At 38.8% G+C, this 24,557-nt stretch overlaps 4 protein-coding genes across 7 annotated transcripts; 1 reads left to right on the forward strand and 3 right to left on the reverse strand.

The window, feature by feature from the left end:
- Positions 1–3,976: 3,976 nt before the first annotated feature.
- Positions 3,977–13,782, forward strand: RB195_001913 (uncharacterized protein; the record flags this gene model as incomplete). 4 transcript variants are annotated; one of them, XM_064198911.1, is made up of 7 exons in its annotated part: positions 3,977–4,039; positions 4,560–4,655; positions 8,481–8,588; positions 11,213–11,368; positions 12,687–12,761; positions 12,840–12,974; positions 13,681–13,782. In XM_064198911.1, 7 exons carry the CDS (start codon positions 3,977–3,979, stop codon positions 13,780–13,782), a joined length of 735 nt encoding a protein of 244 aa, XP_064054790.1. The 4 variants fall into 4 exon arrangements, with proteins under 4 accessions (XP_064054790.1, XP_064054791.1, XP_064054792.1 ...); XM_064198910.1 differs by lacking the exon at positions 11,213–11,368; XM_064198909.1 differs by lacking the exons at positions 12,687–12,761; positions 12,840–12,974; positions 13,681–13,782 and having other exon boundaries at positions 11,213–11,398.
- Positions 13,783–16,608: 2,826 nt separating this feature from the next.
- On the reverse strand, positions 16,609–20,335 carry RB195_001914 (uncharacterized protein; the record flags this gene model as incomplete). Its single annotated transcript, XM_064198912.1, has 9 exons — positions 16,609–16,719; positions 17,621–17,789; positions 17,843–18,065; positions 18,224–18,401; positions 18,453–18,596; positions 19,420–19,494; positions 19,658–19,812; positions 19,866–19,985; positions 20,293–20,335. 9 exons carry the CDS (start codon positions 20,333–20,335, stop codon positions 16,609–16,611), a joined length of 1,218 nt encoding a protein of 405 aa, XP_064054793.1.
- A 262-nt stretch (positions 20,336–20,597) lies between these two features.
- On the reverse strand, positions 20,598–21,277 carry RB195_001915 (uncharacterized protein; the record flags this gene model as incomplete). Its single annotated transcript, XM_064198913.1, has 3 exons — positions 20,598–20,687; positions 20,847–20,993; positions 21,137–21,277. 3 exons carry the CDS (start codon positions 21,275–21,277, stop codon positions 20,598–20,600), a joined length of 378 nt encoding a protein of 125 aa, XP_064054794.1.
- A 406-nt stretch (positions 21,278–21,683) lies between these two features.
- Positions 21,684–23,798, reverse strand: RB195_001916 (uncharacterized protein; the record flags this gene model as incomplete). Its single annotated transcript, XM_064198914.1, has 7 exons — positions 21,684–21,773; positions 22,155–22,339; positions 22,407–22,535; positions 22,867–22,981; positions 23,292–23,420; positions 23,482–23,576; positions 23,663–23,798. The coding sequence occupies 7 exons, from the start codon at positions 23,796–23,798 to the stop codon at positions 21,684–21,686; spliced, it is 879 nt and encodes a 292-aa protein (XP_064054795.1).
- Positions 23,799–24,557: the final 759 nt, after the last annotated feature.

The raw sequence follows: 24,557 nt of genomic DNA on the forward strand, positions 1-24,557 counted from the left end.
CATTCAATTAAGAAATACTTTCGTCAGAAAAAAACCTCTAACTGGAATCAAACTTTTTTTAAACCGATCATTCAGAATTTTCACTTTCTCATAAATTTTAGATAAATTTCAAATGAAGTAGAACCACACAAATTTGTTTCTTAGCGATTCACCTTATGAACGAATATTCTTCGAGAGGTGATGAATTTTAGCTATGAATTTCTTTATTGAATGTGTTTCCATGCAAGGTTCCGTACAACGAATTTGGCTTGCTGGACAAAAGTTCCATGAAGTATTCAACAGAACTGCTTGAACGAGTTTCGCTGAATAAGAATCCAACATCCCATGTTGCTTGCCAGTTCGATTGAAAAAATCAAAGAAAAAACATAGAATAAGAAGGACCCCAAAAATAAAGGACATTACTCATTTATAAGATGCCAGGGTTTCCACTATAATTAGATAGGTTTTTGTTTCGAAAATTATGTTGAAGGAGGCTGCAAGACTTTATTACACCAATTTTGTTCTTGAGCCTTAACCTCTTTTCAGGATGACTGGTTTTGCTTCCAACTATAAACTAATCGTTAGAGGCGCAAAGCGAAAAAGACAAAATTGAGTACAGCGGACGCATGAGGCAAAAGAATTTGAGGGAACGGATGATTATTTCAAACAGGTTCACGTTTCGAAGGGAAAGAAACTCGCTCATCTTGAAAATGGGTTTCCTAAAATCGCTTAAAATGGATTTCTGAGCAATCCTTTTCGGAGAAGAACTGAACTTTCGTCGATCTAATCAGAACGATGAACAGTAAACAAGTATCAAAGATGTTTCTAGGAGGTATAGGGAGAATTCAAAAGGGAAGAATTATAGGGAAGTCCTATGAGGACTTATAGATTATGAGGAAAACTGCAATCAGGGCTGGGATTTTCCCATCGGAGGCTCGTAAGAGGAAGAAGAGGGTTGCAAGGGAAAGGGGGAAGGGATTATACGGTGTGCAGTAATGAATGAAGGATGACATGATAACCGGGACAAAATGTTGGGTAGTGTTAGATAATTACATACATTACTATAGTATATATACTGAACATTATATTAAGTTTCAGGTGTAGGACGGTATGGAAACTCCAACATTTGGTTTTGAAAATGTACAACAATGGACAATGTAGAAATGAGACCACGCGGGTTCGTTACCACACTGAGGCAAATTTTTGCAAGAAAAAGGAACTTGAAACTACTCCTAAAAGATGAAAAATCTACTTACACGTAGTTCAGTTTGAAGGCGGATTCACTACAATTCAATGACTAAAAAGGCTTAAATTCTGCGCAAATATTTAGGTCTGGGAGATCGCGAATAACTTTGTGATAAGATGACCAATCGAAATATATTGGGTGGTTGTTTAGAGAAGAAGGATTGCACTACAAATTTTGGAATTCATAGTGTTTTTGAAATTTAGATGGGACAAAGATGGAAAAAACTATTTTTCCATATCTGTCCCGTCAAGTACGCCGAAGCCCTGGAAATTATTTGATGAAGCATCTGATAGAGGAAATTCTCGGCTACAACATGCTGGAAGATGGTATGCTTCTCCTTATGTTAAGCCGAGATATTGAATTTTATTCAAGATCACACACTTTTCGGAGTGTAAGCAAAAATTGGAATTTTAGGAAGTTTTTCCATTCGACAAAAATGGGACAGCATTTTAAATAAGCACCCATATATTAGGTTAGGGGAACTAAGGAAACCTCTGTGTGTAAAACTTCTCCATTCAGGAGGGTTTGGTTCTCTAAAAACTATGATAGGAAAATCCAAAAAAAGAATTGAAAAATTTTAACTTTTGTCCCATCTAAATTTCAAAAAGACTAAGAGGCGGGAAATCACGAAGCTATCTGCGATCTTCCAGACTTAACAATGTGCACAGAATCTGGGCTTTTCTGGTCATTAAATTCCATTAAATCTATATAATAATAATAATATAAATTTATTCCATTAATAAATGAATTCCCCATCTTCTAGGAGTAGTTTCAAATTTCCAACTCTTTTACAGAAATTTGGCTACGTGGAATGTCCATCCAGCGTCGTCGTTGTCATACTGTAGGAACAAAATGTTGACTTTTTTTACGTACATACCTCGGTAATTCGACATATGTACCTGACTCTTCTCTTTTTTCATCATATTATGACCTTTAATCAGTATGTAAAGATATTTAGTAGATTTGGAAATAAAAATCAAAACATTCTAATACCAAAATTTCAAAAACTTTTCAGCGAATTGGCTCCTTCTATTTGATGTTTCTTCGCTTCTGTCAGCTTCCGAATTTCACTTTTGCCATTTGTTCCTCGGCTAATTTTCGACTTAGGTCTTTTGAAACCCACGATATTTAAATTATATTGAATGGGCAGCAACCGAGAACTGTCGCAGGAGCGTTGGAGGAGGAGAAGAAGAAGAAGAAAAGCGAGAGGTGGGGGAGGGAGAGATGCGTATTCGAGAGGGTAGTGTCCCACCACCACGCTTGACCCTGACTGGAGTCCCAAATGGAGCGAAAAAAATTCCCGTGATCCTAATAGAAAAGATACTGATGTGACGAGATCATATTTCGCACTATATGTTACTGTATATTATGTAGAAATTGCCTAATAATCCGCACGGCAGCTATTAGCTACGAGCACCAATTTTTTAAATATTCATACCCACAATCCATTACTGGATACATGTCCAGTAATGAATTGTGGGTATGAATATTAATATGGAATATAGTATGTGAGGAATCAAAACTTCTAGTCGGTTACAAAAGCATCTAGAAATCTCTCCCATGATACAATGTCCCATGGGAGAGATTTCTAGATGCTTTTATAACCGACTAGATGTTTTGATTCCTCACATACTCATTCCTCCCCTCCTTCTTCTCTGTTATTCATTGATTGATTTGACTGATTATTCTCTCTTTATCCAAGGATCTGATTCTGCACCTTCCATTTGCAGTTCTCATTTTCCCTGTAGTGGAAATGATACCATGACCACCACACGTTCGCCTTTCTCGAATGCTAAGCCGCCAGGCTTATCCATCTCGGCCGATTGTTTTGCTCTCTTTTTTCGCAAAATTGCTATTGGAAACGGACTATTCGTTTATATTTAGTGACAATAATCCTTTATTATCCTGCATAATAAGTAGTAGTAATAATAAGCGCTTTTCACTAAACTATAGTAGTTAAATACAATAATTAACGTGCTTTTTTTACTTCCCAAATATTTTGTCCTCTCCATTTTCTCTTCTTCTGAACTAATACTACGAAATTCATGATTTTCCGTGTGGCACTTAAACATCAACGCAGAAAAATCAATTAATTTTCCAGAATGAACCAGAATTGTTTGTGCTATTTTGTATTCAGCACGGTGGACTTGATTAGCACAAAAACAAAGGAATTTTTCCTGGGGTAACATAAACATTGCAGTAGAAATTAAAACCTAATGAGTCCAACAGTTGAGTAGAAGCTGGAAAAGAAATATTGAACAGAGAAAATAGAAGAGATTTCCATTCCCTAATTTAGTGGGAAGCTTCTCCATAGGGAGGAGAGAACCCGCATAGATGGGAAAAGGAAAAAAAAAACTTTCGTAAATTTGTTTAGAAAGAAAATTTACCAAAATTCATTATTTATTATTCTGTTATTATTTAATTCATTATTTACTCCTGGAATACACTAAGAGTGAAAATCTTTATCTCAAAGCCTATTTCTCTGTGGCCTTCCAAAAAGTTATTTTCTTCTCTTTTTTTAGTTTTTTCATTCTCTTTTCCGCACTCTTTTCCACTGTCCACATTCTCCCAGCAGGATTTTCGAATCATAGCAATAACATCGCGTATTTCCTTGTTTTCCCGCTAATGACTAGGCTTGTTGTTGCCGTCCGGAGAGAGCGGGTTGCGTGCGAACGGGCGCCATCGTCGGGTGGCTGGTGACGGGCGAGCGGAGGGCGTGGTCGAGGCGGGGTGGAATCCAGTGTGTGCCTGATGCCGCAGCGCCTCGAGCGCACCGCACGTCTACTCTGCTTTTGCCTCAACACCTTACTTTTCGTGAGTTTCAATGATCTATTCGGCCGAGCGGACGAGTTTTCCACTTCAGTTATTCCATGCATCTAACGGATACTTCTAACGTAGAGACTGGATGCAGTTGTAGATTTCAGTAGTTACCTACCTAGTTTTGACTAATTTCTCTCCATTAAAACTTTGCGGAGAACTCGTCCACTGATGGATCTCCTCTTTTTCGTCGACTTCTTCAAATGTTATGACGTCATCGGAACTGGTTTCGTGACGAGAATTTGTTGCGAATAGTTATCGATCGCCGAGGGTGGAGGGAACACAACTTTTGCTAGACGCTACAGCAATATTATTTGTGTGTTTATGTGTGTGCGTTAGTATTCCCTGCGTTTGCAGCGAAGAAGGAACGCGTAGGGAACGCATGATAAATTGCACTACGCTTTTTTTTATTAATGCTACGTTTCGTTGACAGAAACTATCTGAGAGTTGTGGTAGTTGTCCACCCCTCAATTTATTATTCTTTCATCATATTATACGTATATGCCGTTGTTTACAGTTGTTGTCGATCTTTCTAATTGTTCTGGTGTGTTTGGCGGCAATAAATGCGCCGAAACCGGATATTTCACCGCAACCTCTCACATCCTATCCTCAGGTAAATTTGAGGTGCATGTTGCTTTTGAAAATTGTAGATTTCCTCCGGAAATTTTATTGCTAACGTATGGGAATATTGGAAATTGAAGAACCTTGCAGAAATCTTTACTTCCCATTATTTATTTGATTATTTCTGTAGCTCTTGTTTGGTTTCAAGCAACCTTTAGAATCGTTATTGAAGTATTATTTGATACTTTGAAGAGTATTTACATCAATAAAATTAAAATTACATTTTTTCAGAAAAGAAAAAGCTGTATGGTGTTGAAGTGCTGCCTTTTTAGCCTCAGAACGCTCATTTCGACTCTTATTTTCAACTATCTCCTAATTCGCCTCCTTAACTTTCATTTTGTTCTTCTTAGTCATGGATTTTTGCTTGTTCCTCAACAACTTTCTATCTTACAAATCTTTTTACAAATTCCATATCGTAGTGATGTCATTTACAAACAATATCAATCCAAAAGAGTTCAAAAACTGCTCTCTCCTTGTTGAAACCGCTAGCTCGGTAAAAATAGTTTTGTATATTTTCAAATTTTTTACGAGAAGATGAATCTACAGTAATGTAACCTGTAAACCTTTCATGGCCACAAAAATCCACATTAGTGTCATCTTTCACTTAAACAACTAAGGTTCGGCATCAAATGAAGACTGCTATGCTCCTCGAATTCTCACGAAAATATTTTTAAAAAATGATATTGTTTCAGCACAGTGCATCCGAAGATATTTCATTCTTTCTTATTCGTGAATTGCTCAATAATTAAATCGAAATGAACGGTCGAATTCACTTACCGCCCGCTTTTTCTTGTTCCTTCGCTGACTCTCGCCTTCAATCGCTTTTGTTTTTCTTTTCTTTGGGAATTTTCATCAATGTTCTGCTTAATTCCTCACACAAACTTGCTGATGAATGAGACTAAAATCCTCCACTGGTAAGCTTACCCTTCGTCTTTTCGTCTAATGACTATTCAGACATTACGACTTCAAAACAACCACCCACGTCCCAAAAACATTGTGTCACCCTGTTGTTTGCTTGTCTGATGACCCTAATCAGCAAACTCGTAACTGATAGCCGAAAGGGGAAGGGGTTGTTGGAAGAAGCGGTTTGTAAGTGTTTGTTTAGTGAATTGCTGATGTATTTGATGAGTAGATGTCGTTCTTGTGATTGTTTCGATTCTATAACCTTAACAACGAAACGAATTCAGAATGCACTCGGTTTCCTCCCTAAAGCCAATATGCCAATATATGCCAATATTCCCTCCTCTTTCTTCTCTTTGCGTTCCTCTTTTTCTTTCTTTATTCACAATTCATTCAATAAGGATAAATTCCTCGCACTATTTGCTGGGTTGAATCACGGAACCGAGGTGGCACTGAATTGGCATTGTTACTGAGATTAGAATCAGAAATAAACAGCTGAGAAATAATATGCAGTGGAATGAAGTCGAAAATTCCACAAAAAAAAACTAATGCCGGGATTTTCATTCTTAATTCATTAAATTTCGAACAGAAAGATGACCAAGCTAATCTATTCTTTGTTTAGAAATTTACGCTCATTCTTACCTGTTTGAACAGTTCTTACTGGGCTGTGGGCTATGATATTTTAAAAATAGTTGCTCTTTTTGGACCTTAGATCATTCTATTTTTCCTCAATCTGTGCTCCTTTCCTTTCTTTTTTCTTTTTCTTTCTGAAAATATTTTCTCTGCTATTGTCTTCTGTCACAAGTATCTCGGCAGCTGTCGGTCTTCAAGTCCTACATAATCGTAATTGAACCGTCGCATCTGCTTTGTTCACACTGTTAATTGAGTGGAAACGCCGTTAATAGAAGTGATAGGGCGCCTCTTATTTCTTCACGTGGATGATTTCCACTAAAAAGGGAGATGAACGTGAAGGGTATTTGCCAATTAACCTTAAATACTGATATTGAAGCAGAAGTATTCAGCATATCAAAAAGGAGATAACTCTTCAAGTATGACAGTTTTGCACGCTAAAAATTAATTACTGTTGAACAAAAAAGAGAACATTGGAAAAACTAACATTTTTCAAAATCTATCGAGTACACATATGTGGAATTATCCGAATAATGCCAAATGAAAATCAACACGAAATATATGTAGCTGTTATCCATCTTAAACCGAAAAGGAAAAAATGTGAAGATCCTCAGAAATGAACCAGTTAGTATGAAAACACAGCGAAGAGATCATGAAACTTTTCAGAAAAAAATAGATTGAAGCGCTAGTAGTTACCATAACTTTTTGCTAAACTGATATTGAACCATTGGATCTGAAACTTCTCTTTTGAAAACCCATTATAACATCATAAGAGTTACAATCCCAGCTTAAGGTGATGAGATCTTTTTTCACCAATCACAGAGTAAAAAACCAGATTTCTAGTTGGGAGTGATAACAACTTTTCTGTTGCCTGAATTTTGAAATGATATCATCAAAAGAGATTAAAGCGGTAAGATAAGTATTTTGCGCTGAAACGTGTTGATTACAGATCTTTACATGACTAATCTTTGATTAAATTGTCGTAAAAAGGGAAGGAGAGGAACACCTTAAAGGCATCACTCCACGAATCTGAGGTGGTACGGATTTCAGGTGGAGTATTCGTATACGGCACAGTAGATTATGGAGAGGGGGTGATTCCGTCCAATTCTTCCTAATTGCCGTAAAAACGGGCCGGAAGATACGGCTCCGGGCGTTCTGGCGCACTATTTTCTGCAAGGAGTTCGACTGGAGCGCGCCAGCCTTGTGCACACGCCGCATCTTCCGGGCCGTTTTTAACGGCAATTAGGAAGAAATGGACGGAATCACCCTCCTCTCCATAATGTACTATCCCATATACGAATACTCCACTGCACCATCCCAGATTCGTGGGGTGACGTCTTTAAGCATCACTTGAATGCTTTATGGACGTATTTTCGTTTGATTTGAATTGAAAAGTCTACTGCAGATCATTGTACATATGATAAGCGAGTCGCACGAACATTTACAAGAAATGAGGGAACCAGTTTAAGCTGGTCTACAGGTGACATCTCTTTTCGCCTTATTAAACTGCATGCGTTAGTCTAGAAATCATGGGAGAAAGCGTTGAACATATAATTCAGCCGTAAACTACTTTATTTCTGAATCGTAATTTCTGTATGGAAAATTCTGGTGGTTCAATATGCGGAACAAATAGCACTAATGGTTGCTCTCTTGTCAAAGAAAGGGAGAGGTAAAGAGAGAGAAAGGGACTATAAAAATGAAGGAAATCAATTGATTTACATCTATCTCAGACGAAGTTACTGATGTAATGAATGCCTCAGAGTTTTAAAATTTGGAGTTTGTGAATGGAGTTTTAATGAAGGGACTTCATTTCGTTGAGTATAAGCTCAGTATTGACGATCTAATCAAAAAACACTTTTCCCCTATGACTTTGAGTCGTCAATTGATTCGCATCTTGAAAATGTTCATTTTCTGAAGTCATTCAACATCCTTCTATCCCTTTCTTTATTCGTTTTCCACTTCACTACTGTGCTCTAGATTTCGCTGTTCATTTTTTTTTCGCAAAAAGACCCTAATTCACCCTGATTTTACAAAAGGAAAAATATTTAACAGCGTTTTCTTTGTGTGTCTGCTGCATTCACGTCCCAGCCTCGCCAGACCAAAACTTACTCTCTCATTAATACTACTAAGTATTTACAGAAATACATTTCTGCAAAAGAGAGATATTAGTAGATGTTGGATAATTTCTGAAATAAATCCAGAAAAACAAATGTTAATTAAATGCTAATCGTTTCATCTAGAAAGTTTCGTGGGGAAATTCTGATTGCTGTATTTGTGCACTTTTCAGTATATTGTGACGATCATTCTCATCGCCTCCTTCTCGTTCTGCCTGTTTTTTCTCACCACATTCGGTTTCATCTCAATATGTTTGCCAGGCTCGTTTTTGATGTCCTTGGTGAGTTGCACTTTCCGCATTTTCATACTTACTGCACTTTTCCTGTCAAATCTCCCTCGTTTTTTGACGAGAAAAGAGCCTTCAGGCAGTAAAGTACCCTCCCCCATCAGCAAAATCTCAAGAGATCCCGCTAAACTTTTTGCCTACGGGTTGTCGTGAATGCGAGAATATATCTGTGGTGAAAAGGCGAGGATTCTCCGAAGAATATTTAGTTGGCAGATGGAAGCTGAACAGCTGCAAGGATTATGAGGAGAGGGGAGAGGGTAGTGGGGCACGGACAATACTGTGTGTTGAGAAAAAAATACACAACAACGCCTATAGAAGTCCACGGAAAAGTCTATTATTTCCTTCCTTTGGAATGAAATTCTCAGTGTTCCTTTGGTCATCTTAATACTTTCAAACCTACTGCATTTTTTTTACCTTTTTTCGAAAATCTGGGGGATTCGGCTAATACAACTTCCTATCGGCTCCCCAAGATATTGTGGGTAACAGCATCGGATTAATCCGAACCTCCAACAACACGATACGATATCACATATATCCTATAGATTCCCCTTTTTCACAACTTATTCCGCTAATTCTTCTCAATTTTCTCTAGTACTCGTGAAGAGAAGCAGGAAATGTACTCGACTCATAAATCAAATCAAAATCCCTCATTTTTCTATCTATTTTGTCGCTTGTTTTTACTTTAGATGAATGAATTTCCATTCTGTCTTCTCTGTTATTCATCCGTTTGTTTTCTTTTTTTTCTCAAATGTTACGCTTTATCTTGCTTTATCCTATTTATATTTCGTTTATCTTTTTTTTCTCTTTTGTGAAAGCTAATGAAGCGCGAGATTATAGCGCGGTGTCTACTCCTAGAGAAAAAAGCTCTAGACCCAAAACGTTCTCACCAGCTGGTAATTTCCAATTTTTCCGCTGTTCACCTTCTTTGTTAGCATTTTCCTCTCCAACATAGCCATTTGAGTTGTCCTTGTGGATTTCCATCACCGACTGCTGTATATAATGCCAGCCTTTGTCTCACTACCCGTTTAATGCTCGTCACCGTCACAGCAACCCAGTGTAATCGATTAAACCACCATCAACATAAGCAACAGAAAGCGCTTGTACTGGAAAATGTCTAAGGGGGGAACACATGAATAGGGGACACCAACCAACCGTTCGAGAGCTATAGGCCTTTCGAGTCACAATTACGGTTGTTTGAGGCTATGTAGTCCAAATTCGACTAGATTTAGTCCAAATCTGGAGCCGACTGAATATCGAGTGGTTCAAACTGGGGAATGGTCGAAAATGACGGCAAATTGTCGATTTCTTTTTCTATTATATATAAAAATGATTTCTTCGTGCATGAAAATGATATCTATCAGATTTAAAAAGGATAAATAGCGGTCTCAAAGGAAGACAGAAAGAAATAAGAAGAACGAATTATGTGGAAATAACTATAGAGGAACCTTTCGAGAAGAGAAGAAGTGAAGTAAGAACTGACCACCAAAGGCACTCAACGCAAACAATTCAAATGGGAAGTAGTTCAAGTCAGAAACTACTTAGAGAACGGAGGGAAAGAGAGCGGTGAAGTGAGGCCGAAGAGGTACAGCAAATGCAAAATTAAAAATCAAGAAATGAGTTTGTGAACAAGTCGAGCACCTCTGAACTGTATTTCTCAAAAATTCTTCATTCCCCTCTTTCAAAGGTCCAACCCTGATTATTTCCGTAATCTCACAATATTCCAGTTAATTCTTACTGAACGCAGTAAGAATTAACTGGAATATTATTTCTCTCGTCTTGTTGCTGAAATTCTCAGCAAAAAGCAAATAAATTATCCATTGTCAGTTATTAGTTATTATTATCATTATCAGTTAGTTATTAGTTATCCAGAAATTTTTATTCCTCTTTTACCATCTGATTTTTTATCTAAATTAACAACTATATCTACCACTGTTCTTTTCTCATTTCTTAAGCCCAGGAAGTCCCATCGCCTAAATAAATCTTCTTCTTCCTTTCTCCAAAAGGCGGTCGCAATCCACAACATGTGCCTCGGATTGGAGATAGCTTGTTTTGACCTGCCGCATGAACGTGTGGGATGATGTGATCACGAGGATGCATAGCGGGGTCTAAGCGGAACACACGTGTCGGTGGCACCATCCGCATGGATAATCAGGTTGAATAAGCTAATTCTGCCCGCCAAACGCACACAATATGGTTATGCAGCGTGGTTAAGTCCAGTTATCGATGAGATAAGGGAGAAGGAGTGTCCATTGGGATCAAAAGTGCCTTGAGCGTGAAAAAAGCGAGAGAGTAAAAATTCGAAGGTTTCTAGTAGAAAAAACAAGAAGACGAGTAGAAATACATTTAAAAAATAGTTGAGAGAATGAGAATGAGTAGAATGTTGATTCACCTGGTTCTAATACTCAAACAATATGTCACAGTAGCCTGGAAGTATAGGTTCATCAAAGAAACTCCTCATTTAAACCCTTGGAGATAATATCTTAGATATATTCCTTTTTCGTTCAACAGCTCAACCGAAAGACGAGCAGAAAATTAGAAGGACGATTTTCAGTCCATGGATTATGGATCTCATTTACTCTCATTTAAAAAAAAAACAAGCCCACATGAATTTATTTCAGCGGATTTCCAAGATCTCGTTGCAAATCAACCCGATCAACTTGAAGGAAGACTCAACAGGCTTCGACGAATCCAAAAATCCTCCGGAAGAGAGAAAAATGCAAAATCCGCAGTCCCGAAAGATGAGAAACTGCAAGCCTCTCATTTATTCGAGTTCAGTGAGCCATGAAAAGGCAACAGGTTCATAAAGTCAATCCTAACCCGCACGTTATCCTTATTTGCTCATAACGATGAGCGATTATTCATCTCCAAGAAGGACTTCAGCGGAGACTTCAATGACAATCAATTCCTGAGAGCGCAAGTGGTCAAAATCGACCGCAGACCAACAACAACGCTTTAATTGCGCTTGTCGGACCAACACAAGCTAAATGGTTGCATTAAAAATGGCAGGGGTGGCATGTTATGGATAACGCGAGCTAAGAAGAAAATACTACATCTAAAAATATTTCCGGACGTGCATTGCAGATTCCTGAGCCCATCCTGCAATTAAGAAGAAATTCTGAGAAAACAAAGAAAAAGTGTACGATGTAAGAATAGGTTTTGTGGAGGACTTCAGAGTATATTATAGCTAATTGCTGCTTTTAGAATTTTCTAAAATTGTCAGGGTATTGTCTTAACACCCATGTAAATGTGTCAGTTTTTTATTTGTAATTCCTAAAAATGAGTTGAATTATATGTGGAAAAAACCTAGAGGAAGACAACGTACTGATTTTGAATGAAGTTTCACTTCACAAGGTTGACCTAGAGGGATTTCTGATCAAAAAATTATGTAAACCAAACTTTCTGCGTTTATCCTGAAACAGCAACCTACTGATGGTGTCATTCGAGAATACATGATCTGCTAAAATTCAGGAAATACAATACAATAAAATGATATAAAGGATGTATGTCTACATACATAATTCTAGTTTGAGTTCTTGTAAGAATCGCCCGCATTTCTCCAGTATTTTTTAACTAGTCTCCTCTTCAATTTCCTATTCTAGAAGATTAACTCCCTGCGTTGAGAACGGGAGATGAATTACTCCGTATTGAGATATATCTCACTTGCATCTGCACTTCAAAATTGTAAAGTTCCTGACAAAGACATAAGGTATTTTCTGATCGCGAGAATCCGTTTAGAAATAAAGTAATAAAAATATCCTGGCGGCAACTCACCTGTGAAATGGGACCTAATCGCAGTCCCACTGCATCATTACAGCTCAAGTTTACGAAACTGAGTAATGTCATCGTATTTAATGCTATTCACAGATACTACAAGTTGCACTGCTCTTTCTCGAAAATTCTAGAATTGATGCTGGAAAAGGTCATGTTTTAGCAATAAATTAGATGAGTGTGCAGGTTATTCGTAGGTTCAGCGCAATAACAATTTCATTTTCATCGTACAACACCGTAAATATGTTTTTCTGTTAATTCTTGCTGAACTATGAGCTCTAGTCAGGAAATGTTCATCAACCTAATGAATCCTACTTTTTCCAGCATATTATTGGACAAATAGCAATGATTTGTGCTCAACTAATTGCTGTCGCATTTACGATCACGGTTAGGAAAAGGGTATGCTGATCTACTTATGTATAATAGCGATATTTTTTTCATTTTGCTAGTCACAATTCACAACAGTTCTATTTTTAGTTACATTTAAAGCTTGAGGAGTCTTGGGAAGGTCGACCAGGATGCATAAAAGGAGCTGAATGCCTCCCCGTGCGACGGTTTTTGCATTCCGAATCGTTATTGATCGTGATTCTGTGCGTACTGCTCTTTTTGCAGGTATAGAACTAGTTTATGAACTTTTGTTGCGTCTGAATCAGCATGCACTGACGATCAATTACGAGACACCGAAAAAATACGACATACATTTGTAACCTCGCACTAGAACAAGATGACATCGCAATTTTTACTGTAGTGTTTATTTTTACTGTAGTGTTTAAGTCCTATTTGTCATGAGAATGTCTCTAAAAATCCCCTATTTCCCCGAGACGATGATTTAATGGCAGCATACCATGAATCTGACATGGTGACGAGGGAATCCACGGGAAAAGCTAGAGATCGAGTTATAGATTGCGGAATCATGGGTGGCTCCGCTCACTTCTCCCCAATCATCCTAAAAAAAACGGCGTGAGACCGCTTTAGTTGCTTCGAGGAACGTTAGAACGCTCCTCTATGTAAACGTTTTAGTCCCCTCAGCAACATATTCATTGGTTTCACTTGAACTAGGCAGTGGAGGAGAACTCACTGGCATTCGACCGCTGCGCAGCTGGATGCGGCGCGTGTACAAGGGTGGGGCGTTGCAACTGAAATCGTCATGAAAAATGGAGTCTTTCACGCCGTTTTTTTTTTTCATTACGACTAAGGTGAGATGAATGAAACCACCCCTGATCCCGCAATCTACGAGCGACGAGAGGGTTTGCCCATACCACGTCAGATTCGTGGGGTGATGCCTCTAAGTAGTGGAGTTGATCAGAAATCTCTTCAGATAATCCTACTTATCGCCAGTACAGTCGTATGCGAACATCGTTCACATGCTGAACGTCGTAAGCTTTTGGAACAACATGAGGAAGAAGAAGATGATTACTAAACAATCCGAGGGGTCAATGGCTGATCGGATCAATCGATCGTGTTCCTCGTGCGAATCTCGAATCGCTATGTTTCGCCGTCTCAGCGCAGTCGGTTCAAACCAACATATCCTACATTTACTGGAGCCCACACGGAGTAAACCGCTTATGAGTACAACTAATTCACTTCCTTATCAAGTCATCGTTGTCAATTTTGCAACTCTATGCTCTCTACGAATTCAAAAGTGTCCTCTTACCATTAGACATTGCCGTCCCCCTTTCACACTCCGCCAAGGATCCTTAGAGCTCAGCAGCTTTCAACTCACTTATCCAGCATATTCCTGCCACTTAATCTTCTCTTTATAGCTGACAATTAGACGATCGAGCTAGCATTTTAGGAATAAAATCCACGTTATTTTCATGCTCTTGTATTTATAATGATCGATTCATATTTCTTGCATAGAAGAACGAAATTCAGAGGCACTGATGAAAAAAAAAATGTCCCCGACCCACAACTACGGCATTCTCACTTCTCGAAACTGATCTCCACTTCACAGTAGTGTTGGGCTATCGTTGTCTTGAAAACTGTCAGTTAGACCCCTGAATACCAGAAGAACGTTGGATATCGAGCTTGAAGGAAGTTCAACTTTGATAATTCGCTTGCTCGTTCATAGTTCTCCGAAATCCAATGATTTTTTTCCTGCTTACTTTGTTTGCGACAACTATGAATAAGTTTTATTAACGGACGGAAAGGAGAAAAGTGAACGGGTAAATCACCGATTTAGGAGTACCTCTCTCTTTCGCTTACCACGCTACACCATCCACAATCTAGAAGATTTTACATGCCATTTGCGGCAAGAGATATTTGATTGGCTGTTTAGGCACACATAAGCATCAAGTCCGATTGATCTTTCTAGCTAAAATGCTAGGACTGGGGAGAAGAAAAAGCATGTGCGCTAAAGTTTATGGAGCCGAAATAGTGAGAAGGGGCATTAGTTCTCGTTCTCAGCACTTCCTCTTGAGTTTTCCTTCCATTCTTTCTTTTCTTTCTATAAAGAAATAAGGGATCGAAAGAGGAAATACAATAGAGCATAAGAAGAACAACGAAAAACAGGGCATCTAACAATTATTATAAGCATGATTGTAATAAATCGGCATCTGCGCGCAACAGTGAGTTTTTTTTTTTACTTGTGTTTCATTCCATATTCATATGTACACAGCTTATTATTTCCCGTTACTCATTTATCAAGCATGACAGTTTTTTTTTCCTACTAAAAAATCCTTACCACTTATTGTTCAAAACTAGGCAAAGTGCATGATTCTCAAGCATAGCCATAATTTCTTTCCCTCAATTTCCTCTACTTTTTCATTACTTCCTACTCAGAAATTTTGCCATTTCAATGCTTGCAAGTGCTGGTGATAAGTTCCCAATGATTCGCTTTCTGAGCCTCGCAATTTCCTTCCCCTTCTGTTCCATCCCCTTCGCACTGTTTGCTTGCCGTACCGTTCTTCGACTGTTTTTATTTCCCGGTTCTTATCGATCTGTGATGGTATTCTGGTGCCTTTGCTTTTCAAATATGCTGTACATTTGTTGTTCCTTTGAAACGGGCTACAATCATATTAAAAACATCTGAAATGAAGATTTGCTCACATGTTTGTTATTTCCACTAAACTTTTAAACTAAGATTAACCGGCGCACACAACACCTAGCCAGTCATCGCAGCTACGATTTAAGAAGAATATCCCGTTTTCGCGACCCAGCGGAATATGTGTCAAAAACAAAGCATAGATGGGCCGGTCACATTACGAGAAGTATCGACGATAGATGGACGAAAAGAACGCCTGAGAGGATCCGAAGAGATGCAAAATGCCCTCGAGGGAGACAGCCGAGGAGATGGGGTGACGTGTTCGCTACACGGATGGACCAGCTGAGGGCTCAGCTGAATACGGGCCATTTAAGTATCTAAGTAAGTAAGCATATCCACTAAACTCAACTGAGAGAAAAAACAGTTTCTGCATCACCAAAAAACCGAAATAATCCTGGAAATTCGATCAGGATCCCGCTATAACGTTCGTTGTACACAAGTTAATGTACTTTCAAAAAATAATATTGGAGGTGGTAGTGGGAGTAGTGCCTGCTCTGAGAGTAATCAGTGAGGGCAGCCACAAGTAAAAGGAAAACTGTACCATATGTAAGAGAAAGTCAAAAAATTCTCTGAACTTTCACGAGTAATCGCCAATAAAACTAACAATAGCACGTATGCTGTGGGATGGGTGCTGAGGTCCAAATACTGTATTCACAGATAAAGGTAACTGTAATTTATTCAACACGTAACCGCGTAAGAAGGGAAAAAATGACAATAACCAAAGAAACATAGTGAGGACAGGTATTGCTATAGTGGTTTTATCACTGGGAGAAGGATTTCGATTTCTAGGAGATTTGTGAGTTATTCGGAAAAATCACAGAAGATTTAAAAACCCTCTTTGTCCCTAAACTAAGACATAATGACTGTGCGCGTACGACATGGACGTTCATCACTGAAACGAAGAAAAGAATGGAAAATTCCCGAAAGTAAGCAAAAAGGCTACTAACATATATAACGAAGCTGACCAACAAATTTGAAAAAAAATCCTCAGATACCGTTATAATAAGCAGTCGGGTAGTGGCAAAACTGTTGAAGAGAAATAGTATATAAGATTGGTGGTACATTCACTTGGAATCGTAATGATAGCAGGTTGATGCGCACATTTCAGATCATAAGAAATTTCTTACCGTTTTAAGACTAGATATATTTTAAGATTAAAAAAATACCTAGCTTATTAGAAATTGAGATCTGCTGAGACAATATCTAAGACTCCGATAAGTACTGCCTGTATAGCTCTGCATGTTCTTCCTTTTCAAAATTTGGCACGAAGTTCACGTACACTATGGAGTCGAATCCTTCGGACAATTCTGGTTTCTGAAAGAAAAAACCAACCGATGTGACTTTAGCTATCATTCTTCTCTATCAAAAGCAGTCCTAATAGAAGGAAATACCAACTAAGTACTCACAGAAAGGAGCGTAGACAGATGCTAGGTAGTTGAAAACGCGCACGGTTTCGATTCGAGCAACATAGAAGTGTGTGAATCAAGAACAAAAAGTGCGTACGTTGTGTCGCAGGTGATGCAGTCACCAGAGTAGAGAAAATCAGAGTCAGCTACAGTCACGTCAAAACGACATGAATCAGGAGTGCAGTTGCGGTGTATTTGGGTACCATGGCGCGGTGGAGGCAGCATTTGGAACCGATTTGGGACCGTCGCAAACTGCAACGATGGGTGGTACCAGCAAGGATATCACCACAATCCCAGCCGCTACGCTCCATCAAAGTGCCTCGAGAGAAGCTGTACGCAGTTGCGTACGCGCTTCATGTCCTTTTGATCCTACTATGTATACAGATGCCGAATGTAGACGCGACAAAACACGGCTAGAAAAATTGACTGGTGCACCTGCATCGAATAATCACGAACTTCTGCTCGTGGTGAGAGCACGCACAAAGGATGGAGGTATTTTCAAAGCTCGAGCTTTCTTAAAATTTGTTGTAATAATCATGACAATAATTGATAATGCTAGTTGCAACGATAGTTCATTCGCAGGTATTCCGTAGAGATTAAGGATGGAAGTGCTAAAAGATGACATTAAGAATCAAGATTGTTTATCCGGACGTTCAGGAGTCGTTACACGGATAAATAAGGCTCCTATTAATGATAGTATTAGAAAAAATTATGTTCATAGCCGTTCAATGATTTCAAGTATACCAGTGTATATCCATGTGAGTTCAGTGCAAGGCTCAAATTTAAACAAGATAACTTTCTCAACTAACCTCATATTTGTTAGAATACATCCGAAGTACCATCGTTCCAACCTCATTCGATGTTCCTTGAGTTAGAAGCCGAAATTTTACATTATGACCAGCTTGATGAATGTCACAGGTCAGTTCAAAGCACCGACATGATGCCTTCATTTCTCGAGCCAACGCCGTGTAACGACTCCTGAACGTCCAGATAAATAAAGAAATCTTCGAGAAGATGTAAACTGAGCATGCCTGGACTCCTTATCTGGATTCGTATTGTCTACTACTACGCTCTTCCCATCTCTCAAATAAACTCTTGCTCGTTCACAACATTTCTGCCACGTGCCCAACGTATCACGATTGACAACCATGTATCCGTGCTCTTTTTCCAACATGCGCGCAAAGGTAGACTTGCCTGATCCAGGGAATCCGACGATCACTACAACTTCTTTCCCAAACGATGGCAATGGAGTGTCTAGAAGATAAAAAAAATACAGGGTACCAGAATTGCCATTACATAAATTTCCCATTCGCGCAAAAATATAGGTTGTTTCTCTAACGCTTTTCTAATGCTGCGATCGAACGTAAACCTGCAGTTAAACATACATGCAACGTTTCTGTATCATTCCTTACCTCCAGGTTCTAGAAGAGGCTTCTTAGCATCAATATATGCAACAGGATCGAACAATGGAGGACTCCACGGTTCCGGTGTCTTCTTGCCAAGGAAAAACTCTTCCGGAGTATGGAATTCGATACCGAGATTTGAAGCAAAAAAGCGATCAGCACATGAGTGATCCTTTTTAGGACGGGTCTAAAACTGCAACATTCTTCTTGGATGGTATAGAAGGTGGGCATTACAAACCTTTGTTTTGAGTCTTCCAGCAGCATCTCCAACGTATAGCGACTTGCTAACGTCGATGGCGATGTCACCATTAGCTTCTAAAAGCTCTTTCCACATACCTGTGCACGGCTTTCGATACTGTCCATCACCTATGGCGACGAATGCCTTAAAGGCATCACCCCACGAATCTGAGGTGGTGCAGATTTCAGGTGGAGTATTCGTATACGGGATGGGAGACTACGGAGAGGGAGATGATTCCGTCCATTTCTTGCTAATTGCCGTAAAAAACGGCCCGGAAGATGCGGCGCCGCACAAGACTGGCGCGCTCCAATCGAACCTCTTGTACAAAATGGTGCGCCAAAACGAATGAAGCCGTATCTTCCGGGCCGTTTTTTACGGCAATTAGGAAGAAATGGACGGAATCACCCCCTCTCCGTAGTCTCCCATCCTGTATACGAATACTCCACCTGAAATCTGCACCACCTCAGATTCGTGGGGTGATGCCTTTAAACACTATATTGAGTATGGTTCAATATTAACAAAGCCTCTCTCAAGATAACAATTCATTCGCAGTATTAGGGTGGAGAACAGAAAATCGATCATATGTTAGGACGCGAAAGGAAAAAGAAGAAGAGAAAATAAAAAACAGAAACATATTTGAAACAGCTTACTTTTCTCGTTTTATGAAAATATATACGAAACATATATATTATACGAAACGAACATTATACGAAACACCGATCTTTTCTGGATTACTAGGGAGAATAGTCGTGAACCACACCCCTGAGAGTAGAAAAATAAGTTGAAGCAAACAAGCGCTTCCTTTCCTCTAGCAAAAGCAATTTCTAGGATGCAGAAAGAATTCTAAGAACTACAGAAGAAAAACTACTAAAAAAACTCAGATTTTCTCGCAAACATCATTATATGAAAGTCGCAGATCGCAAACTTTTATTTACTGCAAACAAATTACAAATAAATTTGAAATTACCTGTGCAGGTACTCCAAGTTTTCTTATAATCGATTCCATTTTTTGTTTGAAGCCATTTTTATCTACTTTGCCAGTCTGAAGCAAACATACTCACATTCACATCTATTACACGCAAGACTTAAATTCCTGCCATGTTTTTCTCGTACGTGCCTGTTTCTCAACCAATGTGGAAAAAGATGAAGAACAACGCTGCCTGACGTTACGAAACTTCCTACGGTAATAATAACAATAACCATACCTGAATTCCTTTCTGATTAGTGAAAATAACAATTTTGTATTCCTCCTCTCCATAGAGCTTTTTCACTCGCGGTAAGACTTGATCGTAAATGATTCTCCAATCAGAGTTATCCACAGGAAACACCTTTCCTGACTTTGTTGTCACTAGTGTTCCATCTTAAAAAATTGATTAACTACGATTAATGTCAGAGCGAAAGTCTGTATCGTACCCATGTCGAAGGCTGCTATCTTTGCCCGCGGTTTACAGTTATTATGGGTGAAAATGAGAACACTATCAGAGTGTTTTCCTTCCCAGGTCCCAGTTTTTTCCTTGAATTGTCCAAACATGTCTGAACAACGTCTCATAAAAATAGCAGCTTACCTAACGGAAGCAGATTACCAAAGCGTCTAAGGAATTGTCATGCATATAATGAGCACGATAAGGTCTGTTGGCATCATCTTATAAGAGGTCTGTGTTCTAACTGTTCGCAGGTGCAAATAATTTGCATGATGCTATGAAGAAAAATAAACGGTTAAAGTTCCAGAACACTCACTAAGTTTCTAACAGTGACAGATGGAATTTTAAGGAAAAGTCAGAAAAACACAGCAAAGTTATCAGCGCATTTTTGGAATTGCAATACTATCTTATCCGCTTACCAACATTATTGTCCTTAACTTTCCCATCAGCATTCCGCTTCATAGCTAACTGAAGCACACACCTTGTTCTACGGAAAGCTTCTGCACGGTGTGATATCGCTGCGTACTCAACTGTTCAGATTCATTAGTCAACTTCATCCGAAATCATTCCTTTCACAATCTTCTGCTAGTAGATAGGGCAGACTACCGTACAGGAAAGCAAATGCAAATTCAGAACTCCGTTTATTATAGAAATGAACAGCACGTAATAACAACCTATACATTTCTAAACACTAAATACATAAGAAAATGTCGAAACTTTGTTGCTATTTCTTTCCTCTCAACAATGCACGTTTTCCTTGTCCTATAGGAGGCCGAACAACTTTTCCTCGTAGAATTTTCAAATCGTCTTGGACCTTAATTAGATTGTAGCAAAACACAGTAATGATAATAAGAAACCCTAAAATCAAAATCAAGGTCTTGCGATCAACAACCTAACAATTTTTAGATTTTTCGAAGGAACTTGGCGAAGTGTTTCCCGTTATCAAAAGGAGGATCTCACTTGACAAACTCACTTGTCTGAACACGACGTGGTCATCAAACAACAAGCCATGGAATCGAAGCATTTTAGTGAGATAGTGGAACATGGGGAGATTAGGATAGTACTTAACGGAAAGTTGTTCTTTTGTCTCATACGGCTCGGCAGACATAATCCGAACAACCTAGAAGGACCTTGTTGGAATAGCGAGAATAGCAAAAGCCATGGGTGTCTACAATTTGTGACAAGAGAATCGCTGAAGAATATCGTGGGTAACGTGTAAGAAGTCATAAAAGAACGATTGCGACTCTGTAATGTAAAACATACTTTCATACTCTTAGTATCCGTAGTCCTAACAACATCACCAAAAATTCTTCTGCTCAGTCGGTCCATACGTTTTCCATATGGTGTTACATCTCCAATTCCTCTACCTACGTGCATTATACGAGATGCCGCGAGACGCGACATCTTCTTGGAAAAAAGCTTTGAAAAAAGATTATGGAGAAAAATGTGGGCGATCAGGGCTCACGTTTAAAAAGGAAATATGATAGGTTTCGATATCTAACCTTTATGATGTGGATTTCCGCATAGGCATGAGCTATTTATTGAAGATTGAAAATGAAGAATGTACATCAGTTTATCATAAAACCAAATTCGACGAATGAATTGTGGGAACTCATACAAGATACTTACTTGCATTATAACAAGTTAGACAATAAACACGCCAAATATCAGCAAGTCAAAGAGATCCCTAAGACATAATGTCGAAACGTGGAAGAAAACTTATGAACAAAGTCAAGTTGTTAATGTGATAATTAAAACAAAACAATCGCAACAATTTTATAAAGGAATAAATAGGAAGTAAAAGACCCGCTTAAGTTTTCTTCGTGAAGAAATCACTTATAGATTTTGTACCCTTGCTGGCTTGTTGCAACTTCTTCATTGCGGTTGATTCCTTTGGTTTCTAGAAAAAGTACCTCTAGAGTAAGGCATAATGCGAGATAAAAAAAACTTCTATTTTTGAGGGTAGATTCACAACTACAAATCTACATCCGCTTATATTAGGAAACGCCTTCGTTGCCATAGTGGGAAAGAATGCAAACGACTTGCATTTCTTGTAATTTTATAATTTAGTTGAGGTGACAAATGAGATGTATTTTAAAGTGGCACGTCGGTGATCAAATAACGCTGACGGAACGATCGATGCGAAAATATTCAGTGGCGCTATTCAAAGCCGCCGAATCTAGCTCTTAGCTATTTATGAATTAGATCACTAAACACCACTAAGTTTTTTCACAGGCTCGAACACATGAAACACCAGAAAGAAGTAACGTCATCAAGATACCTTAGCTGGTTTCTGTTCGATGTCCTTGTGCAGATCATCTGCCTTTCTTTTCATTGACATATCAACACGCTCGTTTTCATCGGCTGGAGGATCCCTTATGGAAAGCTGCACCTTAACCAGCGCTGCCATTTCTGGGTTCAAATAGTCACAAAGGACTCCAAATGAGTACCGGTCCAGAACCTCTTCTGTAAATATCTTGATCCACTCACTCAAGTTATTTACACTAGGGCATAAATAAAGAAGAAGGCTTACCATTCTCAGTTATTGATTTGTGCAAGCAACCTTCCTCAACAAGCGCAGTGCGGAGCCTTTGAAACCTTTCTGATATCCAGTCAAGAGTTTTAACTTCATTGAACTGGTAAACTTTTGTGTCAAACATCTCTTGAAGTGAAAGCAATCAATCATTATATATATATATATATATATATATATATATATATATGCTCAGCAACTCTCATCATCCATTCTATCACAGAACTATAACGAAAACCCGATGTTTGAGCTAATAAGGAGGCACAGAAATATGCTGGTATCACAGCAGCACGATGGATTATTGTTCGCAAAATAGGAACACAAAAAAGAAAAAAAAGTTTCCTATTGTTTGACTTCAAAAATGTCAACAACAACAGGATTATCGTATATTGCAACTTATGCACAACCTAATTCTTTGGAGTATGGCATTTTCTAGACATTGCTTCAACATATCACTCACCTTTCAAATCAGCAACTTTGTCTACATTCCTGAGAAACTGGTTATTTACCAGGAGGTTAGCGATGGATGGGAATTCAGAATCTCTGAAGATTTCTTCTAACTCGGTAGATTTGCTCTAAATAATGAAATATGGTAGAATTCAAACTAAGCGGTCAATCGCTGGATAAAAAATAAAACCATAACTTTAAGTGGAGTCAAAACGACATGAAGTACGGAGCAGTTGCGGTTGCGCTCGAAGAGATGCGGTGGAGCGCAGCAGTTAGGATCGGGTGAGGTTCTACCACCGTTCATTGCTGCAGTTCGTGATGTTCCCACCTCGATTCCAACCGTTATCTCGAGTTATCTCATATCACCTCTTCGAGCGCAATTGCTTATCCAACAGCACCGTGCTTCATGTCCTTTTGATCCGACTACACACGGCATACCTTAGAGCTCATTAAATACGGCAGAGCTAAAAACAAAGGGTGTATGGGCGAAAGAAGTTTAATAGCTCCGTCTGATACAACGCTTTCACCATAAAACCATGAGCGGAAGGTTTCTCCTACGGAAAGAACCTGATAGTGGTAGATTGTTATTTTCGAAAAGAGTGAAACACAACAACTAATGTCTGCTCACTTCATCGCAGCACCTCTCACTGATACGATACAAACACGGGGCACGATTCTTTGGATGTCGAATTTGATAGAACCGACTATCGGCCGGAGTACCCTCTGAAAAAAAAATATTGGAGAATAACAACATAGAACCTACGGACTTATCATCTGGAAACCAGACAGTTTTCGAATCCCCACCATACCTCTCGAAATTAAAAATTTCCTCTCGTAACTTGCATTCGAACTCGGCGGTCCAGATTTCTTGCACATGTCCACTGCAACCATTTCTTCGTCCATCACTTGCTCATCCTTGGAAGTTGCTCTCGTTTGTCGCACCATCTACGATCGACGTACATGAACTACGCATGGGAGCCAATATTTTCAACTGAAGATCCCTTCACAAAAAAATTAGAACCAAAATACAGGAGGCTCAACACCTGCATTCACCTACATTGTATCAAGACGAAAACAACGTGTACAAAATCATCAAGAAAACATATTTTTAGAAACTTGTAGACCACTATCAGATTCAAATCGCTTTGTAAACTCAAATCCTTAGATTTCCTTGATAGCAAAGATGTGTTGTGGCACATAATTGCAAGTATGTTTTTAAGGATACAAAAGACTGCAAATAACAGACAAGGACATGAATCACTCTACTTCGTGTTGCAGATTTATTCATTTTGTCTGGAAGAGATTTACAACCATACTGAAGTATGAAGCGTGAATAAAACAAGTATTCCATTCGATTTCCTATGTACATCACGAAATTCTCGTATGGATATACTGATGGCCCAAAAAAGTATGAGTAGAAATCACAGCGCTAGACCTCTCTTCGCACGTAACATTAGGAACGTCAAGAGAAGAATGTAAGAAATATGAAACAACCAACGGTGAAAAAAAATATCCTCCACTGATATATTCTCCAAAGTTCTTCCCTCTGTCCGAATAAGACCTACAAAAAAGGGAAACGAATACACAAAAAAGACAGAAATTTCATGGAAGTGGAAGCAACAATACGGTATGATGCCATAAACGCTAAAAGGTGAAGACTCAAAAAGAAATAATAGACTGAGTAATTCAGAAAGAAAATAGTGA

The sequence above is a fragment of the Necator americanus genome, chromosome IV, assembly GCF_031761385.1.
Source record: "Necator americanus strain Aroian chromosome IV, whole genome shotgun sequence".
Taxonomy (NCBI): Eukaryota; Metazoa; Nematoda; class Chromadorea; order Rhabditida; family Ancylostomatidae; genus Necator; species Necator americanus.